Source organism: Entelurus aequoreus, linkage group LG22, assembly GCF_033978785.1.
Source record: "Entelurus aequoreus isolate RoL-2023_Sb linkage group LG22, RoL_Eaeq_v1.1, whole genome shotgun sequence".
Classification (NCBI taxonomy): domain Eukaryota; kingdom Metazoa; phylum Chordata; class Actinopteri; order Syngnathiformes; family Syngnathidae; genus Entelurus; species Entelurus aequoreus.
In genome coordinates this window covers 42,585,848-42,608,786 of record NC_084752.1, presented here as the reverse complement: position 1 = coordinate 42,608,786, position 22,939 = coordinate 42,585,848, and the positions used below count along the sequence as shown (strand labels likewise).

The 22,939-nt window shown below is 44.4% G+C and overlaps 1 protein-coding gene across 3 annotated transcripts in view; it reads right to left on the bottom strand.

The window, feature by feature from the left end:
• The window catches only part of LOC133639758 (spectrin beta chain, non-erythrocytic 1-like), a 54,622-nt gene that overhangs the window by 10,600 nt on the left and 21,083 nt on the right, over positions 1-22,939 (bottom strand). For all 3 annotated transcript variants that reach the window (XM_062033346.1, XM_062033345.1, XM_062033347.1), the window contains 13 exons: positions 20,196-20,369; positions 18,743-18,834; positions 12,766-12,846; positions 10,157-10,272; positions 9,905-10,017; positions 9,649-9,836; positions 9,437-9,554; positions 9,220-9,378; positions 8,856-9,158; positions 4,610-4,763; positions 3,664-4,534; positions 3,458-3,595; positions 2,639-3,395 (listed from right to left, as the gene is read on the bottom strand). In XM_062033346.1, the coding sequence (XP_061889330.1) occupies positions 2,639-3,395; positions 3,458-3,595; positions 3,664-4,534; positions 4,610-4,763; positions 8,856-9,158; positions 9,220-9,378; positions 9,437-9,554; positions 9,649-9,836; positions 9,905-10,017; positions 10,157-10,272; positions 12,766-12,846; positions 18,743-18,834; positions 20,196-20,369 (3,264 nt within the window). The remainder of the gene's footprint in view (positions 1-2,638; positions 3,396-3,457; positions 3,596-3,663; positions 4,535-4,609; positions 4,764-8,855; positions 9,159-9,219; positions 9,379-9,436; positions 9,555-9,648; positions 9,837-9,904; positions 10,018-10,156; positions 10,273-12,765; positions 12,847-18,742; positions 18,835-20,195; positions 20,370-22,939) is intronic.

Here is a 22,939-nt window from a genome sequence, read left to right as displayed (position 1 = left end):
TTGTCATGACTGCAGTCCACCAGCAGAGGGAGCTCTCATGACTGCAGTCCACCAGCAGAGGGCACTGTCATTACTGCAGTCCACCAGCAGAGGGAGCTGTCATGACTGCAGTTAACCAGCAGAGAGGCTGTCATGACTGCAGTCCACCAGCAGAGAGGCTGTCATGACTGCAGTCCACCAGCAGAGAGGCTGTCATGACTGCAGTCCACCAGCAGAGCGGCTGTCATGACTGCAGTCCACCAGCAGAGAGGCTGTCATGACTGCAGTCCACCAGCAGAGAGGCTGTCATGACTGCAGTCCACCAGCAGAGAGAGCTGTCATGACTGCAGTCCACCAGCAGAGAGAGTTGTCATGACTGCAGTCCACCAGCAGAGGGGCTGTCATGACTGCAGTCCACCAGCAGAGAGGCTGTCATGACTGCAGTCCACCAGGAGAGAGAGCTGTCATGACTGCAGTCCACCAGCAGAGAGGCTGTCATGACTGCAGTCCACCAGCAGAGGGAGCTGTCATGACTGTAGTCCACCAGAAGAGGGATTTGTCATGACTGCAGTCCACCAGTAGAAGGAGCTGTCATGACTGCAATCCACCAGCAGAGAGAGCTGTCATGACTGTAGTAAACCAGCAGAGGCTGACATGACTGCAGTCCACCAGCAGAGGGAGCTGTCATGACTGCAGTCCACCAGCAGAGGGCGCTGTCATGACTGCAGTCCACCAGCAGAGGGAGCTGTCATGACTGCAGTTAACCAGCAGAGAGGCTGTCATGACTGCAGTTAACCAGCAGAGAGGCTGTCATGACTGAAGTCCACCAGCAGAGTGGTTGTCATGACTGCAGTCCACCAGCAGAGGGAGTTGTCATGACTGCAGTCCACCAGCAGAGCGGCTGTCATGACTGCAGTCCCCCAGCAGAGGGGGTGTCAAGACTGTCGTCCACCAGCAGAGAGAGCTGTCATGACTGTAGTCCACCAGCAGAGGGAGCTGTCGTGACTGCAGTCCACCAGCAGAGGGAGTTGTCATGACTGCAGTCCACCAGCAAAGAGGCTGTCATGACTGCAGTCCACTAGCAGAGGAAGCTGATATGACTGCGTCCACCAGCAGACAAAGTTGTCATGACTGTAGTCCACCAGCACAGAGGCATCATGACCGCAGTCCACCAGCAGAGGAAGCTGATATGACTGCAGTCCACCAGCAGAGGAAGCTGATATGACTGCAGTCCACCAGCAGAGGGAGTTGTCATGACTGTAGTTAACCAGCAGAGGGGGGAGTTGTCATGACTGCAGTCCACCAGAAGAGGGAGTTGTCATGACTGCAGTCCACCAGTAGAGGGAGCTGTCATGACTGCAATCCACCAGCAGAGAGAGCTGTCATGACTGTAGTAAACCAGCAGAGGCTGTCATGACTGCAGTCCACCAGCAGAGGGAGCTGTCATGACTGCAGTCCACCAGCAGAGGGCGCTGTCATGACTGCAGTCCACCAGCAGAGGGAGCTGTCATGACTGCAGTTAACCAGCAGAGAGGCTGTCATGACTGCAGTTAACCAGCAGAGAGGCTGTCATGACTGCAGTTAACCAGCAGAGAGGCTGTCATGACTGCAGTTAACCAGCAGAGAGGCTGTCATGACTGCAGTTAACCAGCAGAGAGGCTGTCATGACTGAAGTCCACCAGCAGAGTGGTTGTCATGACTGCAGTCCACCAGCAGAGGGAGTTGTCATGACTGCAGTCCACCAGCAGAGCGGCTGTCATGACTGCAGTCCCCCAGCAGAGGGGGTGTCAAGACTGTCGTCCACCAGCAGAGAGAGCTGTCATGACTGTAGTCCACCAGCAGAGGGAGCTGTCATGACTGCAGTCCACCAGCAGAGGGAGTTGTCATGACTGCAGTCCACCAGCAAAGAGGCTGTCATGACTGCAGTCCACTAGCAGAGGAAGCTGATATGACTGCGTCCACCAGCAGACAAAGTTGTCATGACTGTAGTCTACCGGCAGAGAGAGCTTTCATGACTGCAGTCCACCAGCACAGAGGCATCATGACCGCAGTCCACCAGCAGAGGAAGCTGATATGACTGCAGTCCACCAGCAGAGGGAGTTGTCATGACTGTAGTTAACCAGCAGAGGGGGGAGTTGTCATGACTGCAGTCCACCAGCAGAGGGAACTGTCATGACTGCAGTCCACCAGCAGAGAGAGCTGTCTCAACTGCAGTCCAACAGCACAGGGACCTGTCATGACTGTAGTCCACCAGCACAGGGACCTGTCATGACTGTAGTCCACCAGCAGAGAGGCTGTCATGACTTTAGTCCACCAGCAGAGAGGCTGTCATGACTGCAGTCCACCAGCAGAGGGAGCTGTCATGACTGCAGTCCACCAGCAGAGGGAGCTGTCATGAATGCAGTCCACCAGCAGAGGAAGCTGGTGTTCTTATCTGCTGGGTCCAGACAGGTTCCTACCTGGCGGGTCCAGACAGGTTCCTACCTGCCGGGTCCAGACAGGTTCCTACCTGGCAGGTCCAGACAGGTTCCTTGCCGCCCCATCCAGACAGGTTCCTACCTGCCGGGTCCAGACAGGTTCCTACCTACCGGGTCCAGACAGGTTCTTACCTGCCGGGTCTAGACGCGTTTTTACCTGGTGGGTACAGACGGGTTCTCACCTGGTTGTTGAGGAGAGCTTCAGCCTGCTTGCTGTCCTTGAGGAACATTTGGTAAGCGTGCGATTGGGCCAGTAGGTTCTGTCGGTTCTCCCACATCGCCTGAAGTTCATTCCAGCCGACATGAAGCGCCTGCAGTCGCTGTCGCAGGAACACGTACTGAGCATCCGTTTGATTTTGCGTAACCATGTGCCCTATCTCACGCATCTTCTGATAGTCCTGGTCATAGTTGTGGATTTCATTCCTGAGGCCTTCGTGTTGACACATTAGCTTCTCGGCGTCCGCCAGCGTGTTGGGCCTGTCCTCAGAGGCGATAGCAGTCTGAGTGCGGGAAAGCCAGGACTGGAAGTCATCCAGATCACGCAAAAACTGTTGCAACTTCCGGGCCTCACCCAGAGACTCTTCACGGTTCTTCAAAGTGTCCTTCAGTTCCTCCCAGATGGCAGAGATCTCAACGAGTTGGCCAGTGATGGCGCTGGCTTGGTCAGGATGCTCATCCGCCAGCCGATGAGCTTCGTCTTGCAAATCTTGAAGTTTCTGATCAATGGCGGCCAGGTCTCTTTCCATTCCGGTGAGTTTGCGCTGCAGGGCCATAACCCCTGCCAGGTCATTTCCCAGCTCCTGGGTTGAGTCAATGACCTTGGTCTTCTCTTTGATCCAGGACTTTGTCTCATTACAGTCAAGGTGGTAGTTCTGCATGCCCAGCGCAGAGTTTAAGGACTCCTTCTTGAGGTCCACCAGATCGCGGAACTGGCTCCATCTAGTGGCAGAGGAAAAAACAGAAATTTTCTACACATGAAGACATGTTCAAAGTGTTTGTACCTGTTGTTGAGTTTGTCCTGTTGGCTCCTGATGTCCTTCTCACCAGGATGATCGCTGTGAAGCAGCTGACGTGCAATCTGGTTTACCACAGCGATACGGGAGGCTTGATTGTTCATCTCTGGCTCCAGACTTTCAAACCTGACAAGCAGAGTGCATAAATGCAGGCTGGATTGAAGCCAGGCTTGTTGAGCATCTTGTGGTCTTACCTGTGCTGGACTACCTCCAAGTCTTCCAGCTTGTCAGGCATCTCCATGCTGTTCAACCACTGTTCCTTCTCCTCAATCCAAGCCTCACAGGCACCGACTTCAGTGACCATCTTGTAAAGAGCCAGAGTGTCCTGCAAAGACTGCTTCCTCAGCTTTGTGAGCTCTGAAACCTCCTTGTAGCGCTCCTCCATGCCCACCAGCCTCCCTTGCAGCTTGTCTGACTCCGCATCCTCTGGGGTCAGGGAGGCTACCTGCTCATATAGCAGGCCGATGACTGGGTGATAGCTGCTCACCACTGTTGCTGCATCTTTGTGCTTCCTGACCAAAGTCTGGGTGGAGAACTCATCATGACCCAGATCTCTGCTGGAAACAATGCGAAGAGCATCCAGGATGCAAGTGTCGGCATCATCTGCATCAGCCTGAAACTGGTGCAGTGCCAGAGCATCTTGCAGTACCGTCTTTCTGATGGCTGCCAGTTGCTCTAGTGCTGCCCACTGAGCCAGAAGATCCTGGATCCGCTCCTGGATCTTCGCTGCACCAAAGTGTTGTGCTTGCACCATGATATGGCCTTCTGCTATGGTGTGCTGCAGGTGTCCGCAGCGGCCGCTCATCTCATCCTCCAAGGTTCGCTGCTTGCTGAGCATGCGCATCGCCCCCGTCAGGTCCTTGCCGTGCTCAGCTGAGGACAGGATCTGCTCCTTTTCCCGGATCCAACCCTCCTCCTCAGCCATGTCCCAGAAGAACTTCCAGAGACGGCGGGACTCCTCAAGGCGGTTACGGCGGTTGACAGCAAGCTGAGTCAACTCCTGGTAGCAGAAGTCCAGATGGGAAACACGGTCTTGAATGACCTGAGGGTCACAGGGTTTGTAGCCTTCACAGACAGGAGGGACATGGCGATCAGAAGCTGCTTCTTGTTTCCAATGAAATTATGTCACTTCCTGCTCACCATTGTCGCTGGTAGAGTACTTGTGGGCGTTAGTGGAGACTGCCTTCACCCTGTCAGCCTGGACGCCAATGTGGGCCTCCACCAGAGCGTGCTTCTGCAGAAGGTCTTCCACTCCCAACAGATGTTTTCCATAATCCTGAGACAAAAGAAGCATCTGGAAACAAACAGGAGCAACAAGTGATCAGGATGGGGTCTTTTAGTTCTGGAAAAGGGAAGACTCCACTCTCCAGGACGCGTATCAGGTCAAAGCAGCATCATCACACCATTTCATGCTTTTAGCTTCTTTATTATTTTCCTGCGTACTCATTTACATTTCTGCCGAGTTAGTCAAACGGCTATTTTTCACACTTTGTCCTTTTCACCAAGATGAAGAGTTTTCCTTGTCAGAAGTTGCAAAACTATCTACCCTACTCCCCCCTACTCCCCCCTGGTGCTAAAGAAATGTATTCCGATTTGAAACAGATTTTTAAGAATAATTTTGAAATGTTGTTTTTTAGGCCACCTTCGGATCACTGGCTGCGCTGCGCGTATGCGTCGTACACACAAGGACAAGAAAGTTTGATCATATTATGCCTATTATACTCAGATTACTATACCTATATACATACAGTATATACCTTTATATATACCTAAACTGTATATACCCTTATATACATATATATACCTATACTGTATTTACCTTTATATACATATAGTATATATATATATATATATATACATATAGTATATATATATATATATATATATATATATATATATATATATATATATATATATATATATATATATATATACCTATACTGTATATACCTTTATATACATATATATATAAATATATGTATATATATATATATATACCTATACTATATATATACCTTTATATACATATATATATATATAAATATAAATATATATATATATATACCTATACTGTATATACCTTTATATACCTATATACACTGGTTTCTTCTTCATATCCTCATAGTCACACCCAGCCCGCAGAAGTCAGGCAAAAGTCTGGGATGAAAGCCAGCTCATAACTAAAGAGGAGGAGTCTGTTGGACTCTCACATTTTCTATTCATGTAATATTTCAATAATTGTACTCCATTGCGGCCGGTCACCCAGAAGGGGGTCCCCACATCTGTAGCCCTCTCCCGACGTTCCTTCTTTCTCCCAGCTAGGGCGTTTAGAGTTTTTCTTGCCCAGATGTGGGTTCAGATCATGGAATGTTGTTGTGGTTTTTGAAGCCCTTTGAGGCTCTTGTGATTAAGGACTATGGCTAAGGGTTCACCCCTAACCCTCTACGTCATCTACAACTTCTTCTACATCTTTGACTTCCACGACTTCCATCACTTTCACATCTTCCACGACTTCTATGACTTGTACTTCTTTTATTTCTTCTTAGTCTTCTACGACTGCTACGATTTCTAAGTTTTCTACATCTTCTATAGCTTCTACATTTTCTACGACGTCTTCTATGTCTTCTACGTCTGCTGCATCTGCTATGACTTCTACTTCTTCTTGGTCTTCTCCTTATTCTACTTGTTCTTGGTCTTCTCCTTATTCTACTTGTTCTTGGTCTTCTCCTTATTCTACTTCTTCTTGGTCTTCTCCTTATTCTACTTGTTCTTGGTCTTCTACGACTTCTACGTATTGTACTTCTTCTTGGTCTTCTACATATTCTACTTCTTCTTGGTCTTCTACGTCTACTACATCTGCTACGTCTGCTACGTCTTCTACTTGTTCTTGGTCTTCTACGTATTCTACTTGTTCTTGGTCTTCTACAACTTCTACGTATTCTACTTCTTCTTGGTCTTCTACATATTCTACTTCTTCTTGGTCTTCTACGTCTACTACATCTGCTACGTCTGCTACGTCTTCTACTTGTTCTTGGTCTTCTACGTATTCTACTTGTTCTTGGTCTTCTACGACTTCTACGTATTCTACTTCTTCTTGGTCTTCTACATATTCTACTTCTTCTTGGTCTTCTACGTCTACTACATTTGGTACGTCTGCTACGTCTTCCACTTGTTCTTGGTCTTCTACTTGTTCTTGGTCTTCTACGAATCCTACGTATTCTACTTCTTCTTGGTCTTCTACATATTCTACTTCTTCTTGGTCTTCTACGTCTACTACATCTGCTACGTCTGCTACGTCTTCTACTTGTTCTTGGTCTTCTACTTGTTCTTGGTCTTCTGCGAATTCTACGTATTCTACTTCTTCTTGGTCTTCTACATATTCTACTTCTTCTTGGTCTTCTACGTCTACTACATCTGCTACGTCTGCAACGTCTTCTACTTGTTCTTGGTCTTCTACGTATTCTACTTGTTCTTGGTCTTCTACGACTTCTACGTATTCTACTTCTTCTTGGTCTTCTACATATTCTACTTCTTCTTGGTCTTCTACGTCTACTACATCTGCTACGTCTGCCACGTCTTCTACTTGTTCTTGGTCTTCTACGTATTCTACTTGTTCTTGGTCTTCTACGACTTCTACGTATTCTACTTCTTCTTGGTCTTCTACATATTCTACTTGTTCTTGGTCTTCTACGTCTACTACATTTGCTACGTCTGCTACGTCTTCTACTTGTTCTTGGTCTTCTACTTGTTCTTGGTCTTCTACGAATTCTATGTATTCTACTTCTTCTTGGTCTTCTACATATTCTACTTCTTCTTGGTCTTCTACGTCTACTACATCTGCTACGTCTGCTACGTCTTCTACTTGTTCTTGGTCTTCTACGTATTCTACTTGTTCAAGGTCTTCTACGACTTCTACATCTGCTACGTCTGCTACATCTTCTACTTGTTCTTGGTCTTCTATGTCTATGGTAAATGCTAATGGTAAATGGGTTATACTTGAATAACTCTGTTCTACCTACAGGGTACTCAAAGCGCTTCGACACTATTTCCACATTCACCCATTCACACACACATTCACAAACTGATGGCGGGAGCTGCCATGCAAGGCCCTAACCACCACCCATCAGGAGCAAGGGTGAAGTGTCTTGCTCAAGGACACAACGGACGTGACTAGGTTGGTAGTCTGCTACATATTCTACTTTTTCTTGGTCTTCTTTGTCTACTACATCTGCTACGACTACTACATCTGCTACGTATTCTACTTCTTCTTGGTCTTTTACGTATTACACTTGTTCTTGGTCTTCTACGTCTACTACATCTGCTACATCTTTTGCTTCTTCTTGGTCTTCTACGTATTCTACTTCTTCTTGGTCTTCTACGTCTACTACAGCGTCTTCTTGGTCTGCTCCGACTTGTAGGTCTTCTATACCTTGTATGACTTCTACATCTTTTACCTGTCTTACACCTTTTCTTCCACTTCTACGTCTTGTTGGTCTGCTACGTCGGCTATGTCTTCTTCCACTTCTACACCTTCTATGCCTGGTACGTTTTCCACGGTTTCCACGGCTTCTACGTCTTTTTGGTCTTCTATGTTTTCTACTTCTTGTTGGTCTTCTATGTTTTTTACTTCTTCTTGGTCTTCTATGTTTGCTACGTATGCTACCTCTCCTACAACTTCTACGACTTCTACTTCTTGGTCTTGTACGTTTTCTACTTCTTCTTAGTCTGCTACGACTTCTATGTCTTCTACGTCTTCTGCTCCTTCTATGACTACGACTTCTTATGTCTTATACGACTTCTACAACTTCTACTTCTTCTAAGACTTCCATGTCTATTACGACTTACGACTTTTACGACTTCTACGTCTTCTAGTCATTTATGTTCATTATAGTCTCTTCCATCATGTTGGTCACTTTTGTCCTCTTCATCATTGATCAATTAAAGAAAGTGTATTTTATATGAATGGGGGCAACGAACATATTATCAGTCTGGACCGACGCATTGAATAACAACTCTTAACACGACATCGGGGTGGGTTTCATCTACAGATTGTTATTCACAACCAAGCAGGAAGAAGAAGTTGTTGTAGCGTGCATACACACACTACACCACCATGACAACACATTCAAAACTTCACGTTCCACGACAAAGTCGGACTGATTTAGCAATGAGCCCGCCTTCCTTCACGACCTAATTAAGTCTAACTTAAGCGGGCTGGGCTGGACGGGAGAACAGTACTAAGAGGAACAGACCGAAAAACAGGGCAGCAGTATGGCAAGTAAAGGGCGGAGCTAGCTACTTACACCAAAGCAGATGGACTGGACCACTTTGTGAAAACCAGGCCAAAGAGATCCTGCTTTGGGACACAAAGCAAAAGGGAACAGACCTTCATTTGGTCCATCCAGTCCATGATGTGTAGCATCTCTTGGAAGACTCTCTGCAGGCCCAGGTTCATCTCCAGACGCTGCCTTCGGGCCTTTAGCAGCTCCAACAGGTACTCCCACAGCCGCATCACGTTGTCTTCCCTAGCGACGATGCGTTTGATGTCATGGTAACGCTCTGCCTCCAGTTCTTTGGCCACTGCGACCACAGCCTGCACGCGCTCTTCGTAGGCCGCAATGTCTGTCTCGATGGCCTCGTGTTTCTTAGTAGCCGCCTCCACCGCTTGAAGGTCCCAGCCAAAGTTGTCCTGGAGAGAAGGAGCAACGTGTAAGAAGTGTGGAGGTCTACCTGGTGCTCAGCATTCACACCTGTGAGACTAGTCTCTGGTTTTCACTGAGCCAGGTCTCCCTCATGGCCGCCTTGCGGTCCAAGCGTCTAGCCAGCTGCTCCAACTTCTCCTGACGAATGAGCTCTGTCCGCAGGGCCAGCTCCCTCTCATGCTCCGCCTTCTCCAGACTCTCCCAGGCCTGCAAGCACAAACCTCAGACCCCAAGCTTGGGGAGGACGTCCATAGAAGCTTCTGACCTTGTTGATGTCCAAGATGACTTTCCCCTCACGAGGTGTGAAGACCTTTTGGTTGTTGGCTCTCATTTTGCTCTGGATGGTGAAGAGAAGAACCTCCAAGTTCCCCTTTTCTGTGAACCTAAAAACTCCCAAAGACATTGGTTGATGCAGAAGAGGGGAGTCAGAGTGGAGGGGGTGGGGTTTAGATGAAGGAGGCAGAGTCTGATGCTTACTTTGGAGGTTTCTCCACAGTTCTGTAGGTGTTGAAGGCTTGAAGCTGCTGCTGAACGCCCAGCAGAGAATTGGCTAACTTCCTGTTGTTGAGGATGATGATGGTCTGTTGGATCCATTCCAGCAGGTCAGATGCCAGACACTCGTACTTCTCAATCATGGTCTCCGTCTCCATGGCGTGATCCAGCACCTGCACGTCAAGACAAAACCCGTCAGCTGACTTCCTGCCTCGGGTTCTTTCAGCCATTTCTGGGCCACCTTTCCGATCCGCTTGCCCTCCACCTTCAGAGCCTTCATCTTGGAGAAGTAGTGGTAGAAGGTAACCACGTAGGTGATGACCGACTTCTCATCCGGGTGATCCACGCTGATGTCTACAAGTTATATACAGCATATAGACTTATTTGTATTTATTGTATTTATTAATGACACTTGTATCAAGTTTTTATTATTTATTTGTATTTATTTATGACACTTATATCAAGTTTGTATTATTTATTTGTGATCCTTCACCTTCAGGGTCCAGGAGCTTGGTGAGGCCCAGGTGTTGCTCAGCCATGTTGAAGGCATTCTGCAGGTTGTAGTGAACGTTGGATTTCTTTAGCCTGTCAAAGTCCATCAAATCAGGCCTGGAAAGAAATTCAATCATTAATATCACTAAAGACACATTGAAGGAACATGAAGAACATGAACAATATGAGGAACATGAGGAACATGAAGGAACATGAAGAACATGAACAATATGAGGAACATGAGGAACATGAAGAACATGAGGAACACGGAGAACATGAAGAACATGAGGAACACGAAGAAGATGGATAACATGAAAAACATGAGTCACATGAAGAATATGAGGAACATGAAGAATATGAAGAACATGAGGAACACGGAGAACATGAAGAAGATGGAGAACATGAAAAACATGAGGCACATGAAGAACATGGAGAACATGAAAAACATGAAGAACATGAGGAACATGAGGAACACAAGGAACACGAGGAACATGGAGAACATGAAAAACATGGGGAACATGAAGAACATGAGGAACATGAAGAACATGAAAAACATGACGAACATGAAGAATATGAGGAACATGGAGAAAATGAGGAACATGAAGAATATGAGGAACATGGAGAACATGAGGAACATGAAAAACTTGAAGAAGATGAAGAAAATGAAGAAGATGGAGAAGATGAAGAACATGAATAAGATGGAGAAGATAGAGAAGATAGAGAAGATGAAGAACATGCAGAAGATGGAGAAGATGGATAACATGGAGAAAATGGAGAAGATGGAGAACATGAAGAACATGAGGAAGATGAAGAAGATTGAGAAGATGGAGAAGATGAAGAACATGAAGAACATGAAGAAGATGGAGAAGATGGAGGACATGAAGAACTTGAAGAACATGAAGAAGATGAAGAACATGAAAAAGATGGAGAAGATGGAGAAGATGAAGAAGATGAAGAACATGGAGAAGATGGAGACCATGAAGAACTTGAAGAACATAAAGAAGATGAAGAACATGAAGAAGATGGAGAAGATGAAGAACATGAAGAAGATAGAGAACATAGAGAAGATGGAGAAGATGAAGAACATGAAGAAGATGGATAACATGGAGAAAATGGAGAAGATGGAGAACATGAAGAAGATGGAGAACATGAAGAAGATGAAGAAGATGGAGAACATGGAGAAGATGAAGAACATGAAGAAGATGAAGAACACGGAGAAGATGGAGAACATGAAGAAGATGGAGAACATTGAGAAGATGGAGAAGATGAAGAAGATGGAGAACATGAAGAAGATGGAGAACATGGAGAAGATGAAGAATATGGATAAGATGAAGAAGATGGAGAACATGGAGACAATGGAACATTAAGAAGATGGAGAAGATGTAGAACATGGAGAAGATGAAGAACATGAAGAAGATGGAGAACATGGAGAAGATGAAGAACATGGAGAAAATGGAGAACATGGAGAAGATGGAGAACATGGAGAAGATGGAGAATATGAAGAAGATGGAGAACATGGAGAAGATGGAGAAGATAAAGAATATGGAGAAAACAGAGAAGATGGAGAAGATGAAGAACATGAAGAAGATAGAGAAGATAGAGAAGATGGAGAAGATGAAGAACATGAAGAAGATGGAGAAGATGGATAACATGGAGAAGATGGAGAACATGAAGAAGATGGAGAACATGAAGAACATGAAGAAGATGAAGAACACGAAGAAGATGGAGAACATGGAGAAGATGGAGAAGATGGATAACATTAAGAAAATGGAGAAGATGAAGAAGTTGGAGAAGATGGAGAAGATGGAGAACAGGAAGAACATGAAGAAGATGGAGAAGATGAAGAAGATGGAGAACATGGAGAAGATGAAGAAGATGGAGAACATGGAGAAAATGAAGAACATGAAGAATATGGATAAGATGAAGAACATGGAGAAAATGGAGAACATGGAGAACATGGAGAAGATGGAGAAGATAAAGAATATGGAGAAAACAGAGAAGATGGAGAAGATGAATAACATGGAGAAGATGAAGAACATGGAGAAAACGGAGAAGATGGAGAAGATGAACATGAAGAAGATTGAGAAGATGGAGAACATGAAGAAGATGGAGAAGATTGAGAAGGTGAAGAAGATGGAGAAGATGGAGAACATGGAGAAAATGGAGAATATGAAGAAGATGAAGAACACGAAGAAGATGGAGAACATGAAGAAGATGGAGAAGACGGAGAAGGTGAAGAAGATGGAGAACATGAAGAAAATGGAGAAGATGGAAAAGATGAAGAACATGAAGAAGATGGAGAAGATGAAGAACATGAAGAAGATGGAGAACATGAAGAAGATGGAGAAGATGAAGAACATGAAGAAGATGGATAACATGGAGAAAATGAGAAGATGGAGAAGATGGAGAAGATGAAGAACATGAAGAAGATGGAGAAGATAGAGAAGATGGAGAAGAAGAACATGAAGAACATGGAGAAGATAGAGGAGATAGAGAAGATGGAGAAGATGAAGAAGATGGATAACATGGAGAAAATGGAGAAAATGGAGAAGATGGAGAACATGAAGAAGATGGAGAAAATGGAGAAGATGGAGAATGTGAAGAAGTCACCTGTGTTTATGGATGAGGGCGCTGAAGGCCATCCCGTCTCTCCAGCTTGTAGTGAAGTTGTGTATGTTGACGTCAGAATACCTGAAAACAACACAATACTGCAGTATTACAAGCATGTAGTACTACATGTATACAGTACTGCATGCCTGTACTTACAGTAATGGCTTCATGCAATAGATGTAGTATTAATGGATGTATTACATGAATGTATATAAGACGTAGTACTAATGTATGTACAGATATAGTAATATGTGTATAGCTGTAGTATTAAAGTGTGTGTATAGATGTAGTATTAATGGAGATTATTTATTTATTTGGTCATAAAAAAGTGAGTATAAATGGGGGAATGAGGTTTTCTGGGTTGGTGCACTAATTGTAAGTGTATCTTGTGTTTTTTATGTTGATTTAATAAAAATAAAAATAAAAATTATTTATTTATTTATTTATTTTATTATTTGTTTCAATTTCTTGTGCGGCCCGGTACCAATCGATCCACGGACCGGTACCGGGCCACGGCCCGGTGGTTAAGGACCACTGAGCTACAGGATGTAGTTGCTTGCTCTTTCTCTGAGCTCGCTTCTCATCTGCAAGCTGCCGCAGTTTTGCTTCGCCAGCTTTCAAACCAGTGTTCACGGTGTGTCTCTAGCTGGATCTGTCCTGAGCAAGCTCTTCCCAGGTGTTCAGGTCCATGTCCAGCGCTTTCAGGTCACGCTTGCAGACATCCTTGAAGCGGAGATGTGGCCGTCCCGTTGTCCTCTTGCCAGAGGCAAGCTCTGCGTAGAGGATGTCTTTGGGGATCAGGCCATCGTCCATTCGACACACATGGCCCAGCCATCGAAGGCGACGCTGACGCAAGAGAGTGACCATGCTGGGAATCTTGGCTTGCATCAGCACCTCGTTGTTTGTCACACGATCGCTCCATATAATCCCGAGTATGCGACGGAGGCAGCGCATGTGAAAGGCACTTAGCCTCTTCTCCTGCGAGGAATACAGAGTCCAGGATTCGCTGGCGTACAAGAGAGTGCTTAGCACGTAGGCACGATACACAGCGATCTTGGTGTTTATTGTCAGCATGCTGTTGTTCCACACTCTTTGCGACAACCTGGCCAAGGTTGTGGATGCCTTGCCAATCCTCTTGTTGATCTCTGCTTCCAGTGAGAGGTTGTCAGTGATGGTGGAGCCAAGGTATGTGAACTGGCTGTCGACCTCTAGTTCATAGTCGTTGATGGTGATACAGGGTGGTTCAGCATCTTGGGCCATCACATTTGTCTTCTTCAGACTGATAGTCAGGCTGAATTCGTCGCATGCCTTTGCAAAGCGGTCCATCAGGCTCTGTAGCTCTTCTTCTGTGTGGGTGGCCAGAGCAGCGTCATCTGCAAACAGCATGTCTCTGATGGTTACCTCCCGGACCTTGCTCTTTGCTTTTAGGCGAGCCAGGTTGAACAGTCGGCCGTCCGACCGAGTGTGGAGGTAAACACCCTCGGTCAACGATCCGAAGGCGTGCTTCAGCAGAACGGCAAAGAAGAGAGAGTGGGCGCGAGGACACAGCCCTGCTTGACGCCACTGCAGATATCAAAAGCATCTGACGTCGAGCCGTCATATTAAACGGTGCCTTTCATGCAGTCATGGAACGACTTGATCTTGCTCAGCAGTCTCTGTGGGCAGCCAATCTTCGCTAGGACTGTGAAGAGCCCATCCCTGCTTTGGTCAGGTCTATGAAGGCCAGAAAGAGGGGCTTGAGCTGCTCTCTGCACTTTTCTTGCAGTTGTCTGATGGTGAAGACCATGTCAATGGTTGATCTTTCCGAGCGGAACCCGCACCGTGACTCTGGGTATACTCTATCAGCAAGCTTCTGCAGTCTGTTCAGGAGGACGTGTGCAAAGACTTTGCCTACGATGCTTAGGAGAGATATTCCTCTGTAGTTGTTACAATTGCTTCTATCACCCTTGTTCTTGTACAGGGTAACGATGTTGGCGTCTCTCATGTCCTGAGGTACTGCTCCTTCCTCCCAGCACTGACAGAGGAGGTCGTAAAGATGTTCCCTCAGTGTGCTGTCGCCGCACTTGATGACTTCTGGTGGTATGCCATCCTTCCCAGGCGCTTTCCCTGAGGACAGGCTCTCAGTGGCCTTCTTCAGTTCATCCACAGTGGGTTTCTCGTCCAGTTCAGCCGTGAGAGGGAGGCTTTCAATGACTGCAAGGGCATCGTATGTGACTTGATTCTGTCTGGAGTACAGTTCGGAATAGTGTTCCACCCATCTCTCTATCTATCACCCATCAGGCAGGAGACTACGCTCCATCCAGACCCACACCTCCCGCCACCTGAACAGTTTTTTTCCCTCGGCCATCAGGCAAATGAACAATAACTCCTAACAGCAGCTCCTTGAATTACTTGAATTCCTTGAATTCCTTCTAAGTCTACCTGATAGCTCAGTTACAGCTCTTTTTATTACCAAATATGTGTTATATGTTTTTATGTCGCACGTTTGCACCAAGAAAAATTCCTAGTTTGTGAACCCCTCTCAAACAATGGCAATAAAACTATTCTGATTCTGATTCTGATTCTTATCTGCTTGCCTTTGTCCCGGATGGTCTCGCCCGTGGCAGACTTCAGTGGTGCCGTAACCTTCTTGGTGGGGCCCATGGCTTTCTTGATGCCTTCGTACATGCCCCTGATGTTTCCAGTATCAGCCGCTAACTGGATGCTCTGGCAGAGCTGGAGCCAGTATTCGTTAGCACATTGCCTTGCTAGTCTCTGTCCTTTGCTCTTGGCAGATCTGTACACCTGCAGGGTCCTCTGACTGGGGGATCGCTTGTATTCCAGGTGAGCTCTGCGGCGTTCTTCTACGGCTGGAGTGAGTTAAGAGGAGTTGGCCTCAAACCAGTCGTTGTTCTTTGTCTGCTTCTTTCCAAAGACCATCATGCAGTGCTGTGTACTGACTCTCTAATGCGGTCCCATCTGTCTGTGGCTGAGCCACCAGGAGAATCTGAGTCTAGCACCTCGGAGAGAGATTGGGTGAATTCCTCTACCTTGTCAGGGTGTGCGGTCTTGCTCACATCTATGCGGGGTTTGCCCTGGGGCCTGGAGCGATGGATCTTCTTAGGCAGAAGTCTCATCTTGGAGTACACCAGCGAGTGATCAGTATCGCAGTCAGCGCTGTGAAAGGTGCGGGTAAGGAGGACGCACTTCAACGCAGATCGCCTGGTGATGATCAGGTCTAGCTGGTGCCAGTGTTTGGAGCGAGGGTGTCTCCAAGACACTTTGTGCTGAGGCTTTGTCTGGAAGAAGGAGTTGGTGATGCTGAGGTCATGGTATGAGCACAACTCCAGGAGTCGTTGCCCATTCTCATTCATCTTTCCAACACCAAACTTGCCAAGAAAGGAGGGCCAAGAGTCGTGGTCAGTGCCCACTCTGGCGTTAAAGTCACCCAGCAGTATCAGGTGCTCTTCTTTTGGGATCCTGTCGATAAGAGAGTCTAGCTCGTCCTTGGTATCCCTGGTAGCGCTGAGTGCTGGTGCATATACACTGATCAGGTTGACGGGCCCAGTGGTGGTGTGGAGACGGAGTGATAGCAGTCTTTCTGTGCCTTGTTGACAGGGTTCTATCATTCCCAGTAGAGAGTTCAGAACAGCAAATCCAACGCCATACTCTATGGTTTCCTTGGCACTCTTCCCTTGCCAGAAGAACGTAAAGTTATTTACTCTGAGAGTTCCGGAGTCGGCAAGCCGCGTCTCCTGCAGTGGGGCAATGTCAACCTGCAGTCTCACAAGTTCATCGATCGAACCCTAGGGGTTCGGTGAGTCGGGCTCAGGGGTTCGGCGGATTGATTTATTGATTGAGACTTTATTAGTAGATTGCACAGCACAGTACATATTCCGTACAATTGACCACTAAATGGTAACACCCGAATAAGTTTTTCAACTTGTTTAAGTCGGGGTCCACGTTAATCAATTCATGGTAGAGGTCAAAACACACCCGACTCATCGTGTAAATAAAAACTTCTCCCTATCGGCGTATTACCGATACGGCAACAGCAGAAGTCAGACTGATTTGCAGGTGTGTAATTTGTTGTGAGTTTATGCACTGTGTTGGTTTTGTTCTTTGAACAAGGTGATGTTCATGCACGCTTCATTTTGTGCACCAGTAAAAAAACATGGTAACACTTTAGTATGGGGAACATATTCACCATTAATTAGTTGCTTATTAACATGCAAATTAGTAACATATTGGCTCTTAAGTAGTCATTATTAAGTACTTATTAATGCCTTATTCTGCATGGCCTTATTATAACCCTAACCCTCTAACCCTGGCCATAACCCTCTAACCCTAACCCTAACCCGATCCCTAAACCTAAGCGAATAACTGTAAATGAATAATACCTGGGATTTATATAGCGCTTTTCTAAGTACCCAAAGTCGCTTTTACATGTAGAACCCATCATTCATTCACACCTGGTGGTGGTAAGCTACTTTCATAGCCACAGCTGCCCTGGGGTAGACTGACGGAAGCATGGCTGCAATTTGCGCCAACGGCCCCTCCGACCACCACCTATCATTCATCATTCAATTCACCGGTGTGAGTGGCACCGGGGGCAAAGGGTGAAGTGTCCCGCCCAAGGACACAACGGCAGCGATTTTTGGATGGTAAGAGGCGGCGAGCGAACCTGCAACCCTCAGGTTTCTGGCACGGTTGCTCTACCCACTAATTAAGTCTTTGTTACTAAGAATATGTTCCCCTAGTGTTCAAAAAACTTTAAATTAAGTCTATGTTACTTAGAATATGTTCCCCATACTAAAGTGTTATCAAAAACATATAATAACTTTGTCTTGAATTTGAAAAAAAAGTAGGGAAACTGATGGGGTTCGGTACCTCCAACAAGGTTAAGAACCACTGGCATAGATGTAGTATTAATGTGTGTATAGGTGTAGTATTAATGTATGGGTACGGATGTAGTATTAATGTATGGGTATGGATGTAATATTAATGTATGGGTAAGGATGTAGTATTAATGTGTGTGTATGGATGTAGTATTAATGTTTGTGTATGGATGTAGTATTAATGTTTGTGTATGGATGTAGTATTAATGTATGTGTATGGATGTAGTATTAATGTTTGTGTATGGATGTAGTATTAATGTTTGTGTATGGATGTAGTATTAATGCATGTGTATGGATGTAGTATTAATGTATGTGTATGGATGAAGTATTGTGTGTATAGATGTAGTATTAATGTTTGTATAGATGTATTAATGTTTGTATAGATGTAGTATTAATGTGTGTATAGATGTAGTACTGTGTGTATAGATGTAGTATTAATGTTTGTATTGATGTAGTACTAATGTCAGTATGCATGTCGTAATATTGAGTGTATAGATTGTAATAACCAATAAAAATAATCAATAACCAATGGAAATAATCAATAACCAATAGAGATAATCAATAACCAATAGAAATAATTAATAACTAATAGAAATAATCAATAAACAATAGAGATAATTAATAACCAATAGAAAAAAATAAATAAGCAATATAAATAACCAATGGAAAAAAATCAATAACCAATAGAAATAATCAATAACCGATAGAAAAAATCAACAGTAGAGATAATATATAACCAATAGAAATAATCAATAGGCAATAGAGATAATCAATATTCAATAAAGATCATCAATAACCAATGGAAATAATCAATAAACAATATAAATAATCAATATTCAATATAATTAATTAATGAGGAATAGAGATCATCAATAACCAATATAAATAATCAATCCCCAATGACAATAACCAATAACCAATAGAAATAATCAATAACCAGTAGAGATAATAAATAACTAATACAAATAATCAATAACCAATAGAAATAATCAATAACCAGTAGAGATATTCAATAACTAATACAAATAATCAATAAACAATATAAATAATCAATAACCAGTAGAGATAATCAATAACTAATACAAATAATCAATAATCACCCAGAAGTCTTCATCTGACACCACAACAGCAAAGCGTCTTTGGCAGATTTTCTTTCTTTGTTGTCTTCTGTTTCCACACTGATGTCCTGGATCTTTACAAAGTAAATATTGATTTATAGTTAATAAAGTACATATTGATGTCCTGGATCTTTACAAAGTAAATATTGATTTACATTTAATAAAGTACATATTGATGTCCTGGATCTTTACAAAGTAAATATTTATTCATATTTAATAAAGTACATATTGACAAATTATTATCACATTTAATAACGTCAATATTGACAAATATTTATTTGCATTTTATAAAGTAAATATTGAGAAATATTTATTTACATTTAATAAAGTACATATTGATGTCCTGGATCTTTACAAAGTAAATATTTATTTATATTTAATAAAGTACATATTGACAAATATTTATTACATTTAATAAAATCAATATTGACAAATATCTATTTGCATTTTATAAAGTAAATATTGAGAAATATTTATTTACATTTAATAAAGTCAATATTGACACATTTTTACTACATTTTATGAAGTAAATATTGACAAATATTTATTTACATTTTATAAAATAAATATTGAGAAACATTTATTAAATTTAATAAAGTAAATTTTGACAAAACTTTATTTACATGTAATAAAGTAAACATTGACAAATATTTATTACATTTAATAAAGTAAATATTGACAGATATTTATTTACATTTAATAAAGTCAATATTGGTAAATATTTATTTACATTTTTTAAAGTCAATATTGACAAATATGTATTAACATTCAAGTAAATATTGATAAAAGTATTAATTAATATTTTTTTTAAAAAGCAAATATTGATAAAAACATTAATTCATATATAAAATACTAAATATTGATAAAAAAAAAAACATTTATTGACCTTTTAAAAAATTTATATTGATAAAAGAACATTAATTTATATTTAAAAAAGTAAATATTGATAATACGTTAATTGACATTTAAAAAAAGTAAATTTTGATAAAAACATTTATTTATATTTTAAAAAGTAAATATTGATAAAAATATAAATTCATATTTAAAAAAGTAAATATTGATAAAAAAAAACATTAATTGACATTTAAAAAGTAAATATTGACATTAAAACATTAATTTATAATTAAAAAGTAAATATTGATAAAAACATTAATTGACATTTAAAAATAAATGTTGATAAAAACAATTTACATTTAAAAAAGTGAATATTAATAAAAACATTAATTTTATTAAAAAGTAAATATTGATTAAAAAAAACATTAATTCATAATTAAAAAGTAAATATTGCCATTAAAACAGGTGAAATGTTGATTGTATTGGTCCTTCAGCTGCAGTTCCACTGTGTGACCAGCAGAGGAAGACAACACAAGTGGAAAGAGAAAAAAGAGTCGACCTCTGACCTCTAGGCTGAAAACAAGGGGAGGTGACAGGTGACCTGGAAGCGCAGGATGATGGTCCAGATGAGACCCAGGATCAGACGGTGGTTTCCATCCACGATGTCGTGGGAGCCCACATTCTCCAGGTGGACGTGCTGCTCCTTCAGGAACTGCAGAGCTTTGTCCACGTTCTCCAAACAGTGGATCTTCATCCTGCCCTTAGTGGGTGTGGGCTGAAACACATGTCACACTCTGTGTGTGTGTGTGTGTGTGTGTGTGTGTGTGTGTGTGTGTGTGTGTGTGTGTGTGTGTGTGTGTGTGTGTGTGTGTGTGTGTGTGTGTGTGTGTGTGTGTGTGTGTGTGTGTGTGTGTGTGTGTGTGTGTATGTGTGTGTGTGTGTGTGTGTGGGTGTGTGTGTGTGTGTGTGTGTGGCTCGCTGGGTGTAGTGATGCGTCTAGTGCAGCATGCTAGAGAGACGTTGCATGTAGGGATGCATGTGACGCATAGCTCCTGCCGCTGACCGACCCAGCTGGGTAAAGGAAGCCGAGTGCGTAAGCCTTCTGAGGTCAGAACATAGCCTCTCCTTCACCAAGACCCCTCACCTTGCCTCCTCTTGGCAGCACACGGTAACTGGAGTCTCGCGACTTCAGGCTAAAAGGTAGGGGATCGACCCGCTGCCTTGCGGGTAAGTCCAGGAAGACAAGGGCTAGGGGAGTACACCCTGAGAGAAAAGCACTGTGATGGAGGCACACGTAGGCGGGCCACGACAGACTGAGGGTTCCGGCGGCCTCCTGCAGCTACGAAGAGGTGCTGGTTGTCCTGGGTTTCCCCCTTGCCACCAGGCTCCATCTCTTTGTGGCGAAGATAGTGCGGCTGGGAACTGTGCACCCCCAGAGACACTTAAAATGTATCACCGCACAGGTCTCTGCTTCTGACCTTGGTGGATCCAGAACAGCAATTGGATTCTGAAGCACAAAGTCTGGCGGCGTCAGGATGTCTGATAACGGGGGTAGGTTAGAATGAACCGGGAGCCTCTAGTTAGATCCCTGCACGACTGCGATACAGGGCTATAATGGTCGCTACCAGCTGGGAATTGAGTGGCAGCTGATTTCGGCAGAACTCTGTATGACTGAGCAGCCCTATTTAGGAGCCACACTGCTCACCCCAAAGTTGGGGGAAGGCCTAGAAAAGGTGGCCTAAACATTGCCCACTCTTCACACCCCGGGTAGGATTCCGCACCTACCGGGACATTCCACTACTGTGGTCGAAAAACAAAAAGTAAACAAGTTCCCCTGAAATTGGCTACATGGAACATCAGAACCCTCCTGGACAACAACCCTGACAGGCCGCAAAGAAGAACTGCGCTTGTTGCTGCTGAGCTCAGACGTTATGGAATTGACATCGCCGCCTTGAGTGAGACCAGACTTCTGGATGAGGGATCCCTAAAGGAAGAAGACCAGGGTTATACCTTTTTCTGGAAGGGTTACCCTACAGAAGCTCCACATCACCATGGTGTTGGTTTGGCAATAAAAAACAGCCTGCTACCCAGTTTCACTGAAACACCTACCGGCATAAGTGAAAGACTCATGTCTGTCCGTATTCCCCTTGCAAAACGCCGCTATGCAACTCTTCTCAGTGCCTATGCGCCAACTCTACCATCTGAGAATGAGGCAAAGGACCGTTTCTAGCAGGAACTAGATGAGGCCCTACAGCGCATCCCTAGCAGTGACAAAATCCTCCTGCTTGGTGATTTTAATGCCAGGGTGGGGAAAACCCACCTCATATGGAAAGGAGTGATTGGGAAGCTAGGTATCGGGAAGGTCAACAGCAATGGCATGAGGCTACTCAGTCTCTGTGCTGAGCATGACCTGACAATCACCAACACAATCTTCCATCCATCCATTTTCTACCGCTTGTCCCTTTTTGGGGTCGCGGGGGATCGCTGGAGCCTATGTCAGCTGCATTCGGGCGGAAGGCGGGGTACACCCTGGACAAGTCGCCACCTCATCGCAGGGCCAACACAGATAGACAGACAACATTCACACTCACATTCACACACTAGGGCCAATTTAGTGTTGCCAATAAACTTATCCCCAGGTGCATGTCTTTGGAGGTGGGAGGAAGCCGGAGTACCCGGAGGGAACCCACGCAGTCACGGGGAGAACATGCAAACTCCACACAGAAATACCCCGAGCCCGGGATTGAACTCAGGACTACTCAGGACCTTCGTATTGTGAGGCACATGCACTAACTCCTGTGCCACCGTGCTGCCCACCAACACAATCTTCCAACAGAAAAATAAACACAAGGCTTCCTGGATGCACCCACGATCCAAGCAATGGCATCTGCTGGATTACGCCATCGTGAGACGCAAGGACACCAAGGACGTGCACATCACCCGTGCAATGCGAGGTGCTGACTGCTAGACTGACCACCGCATGATTATCTCAAAGTTGCTAGCATCAGTACGTCGCCCCTGTTCGTCTCCGAAAAACTGTCAAGAAGCGGTTGGACTGTGCCGGGCTTGAAGCAGACGAGGCCCGGAACAGCCTTCGATCCTCCATTGCAGGGAAGCTGCAGGAAATCGACCCCTTCCTCAGCCCTGAAGGCAGTGTTGATGACAATTGGACCTACCTTAGCTCAAAGCTCTATGAGGCTGCAGCCGAGTCTATTGGCTACCGCCGTAGGAGGCATCAGGACTGGTTCGACAAAAATTCGGAATCCATCACAACTATACTGGACACCATGCACAAGGCCCATAACGCAGCCCTGAACAACCCTACATCTGTCAGGCTAAAGCAGC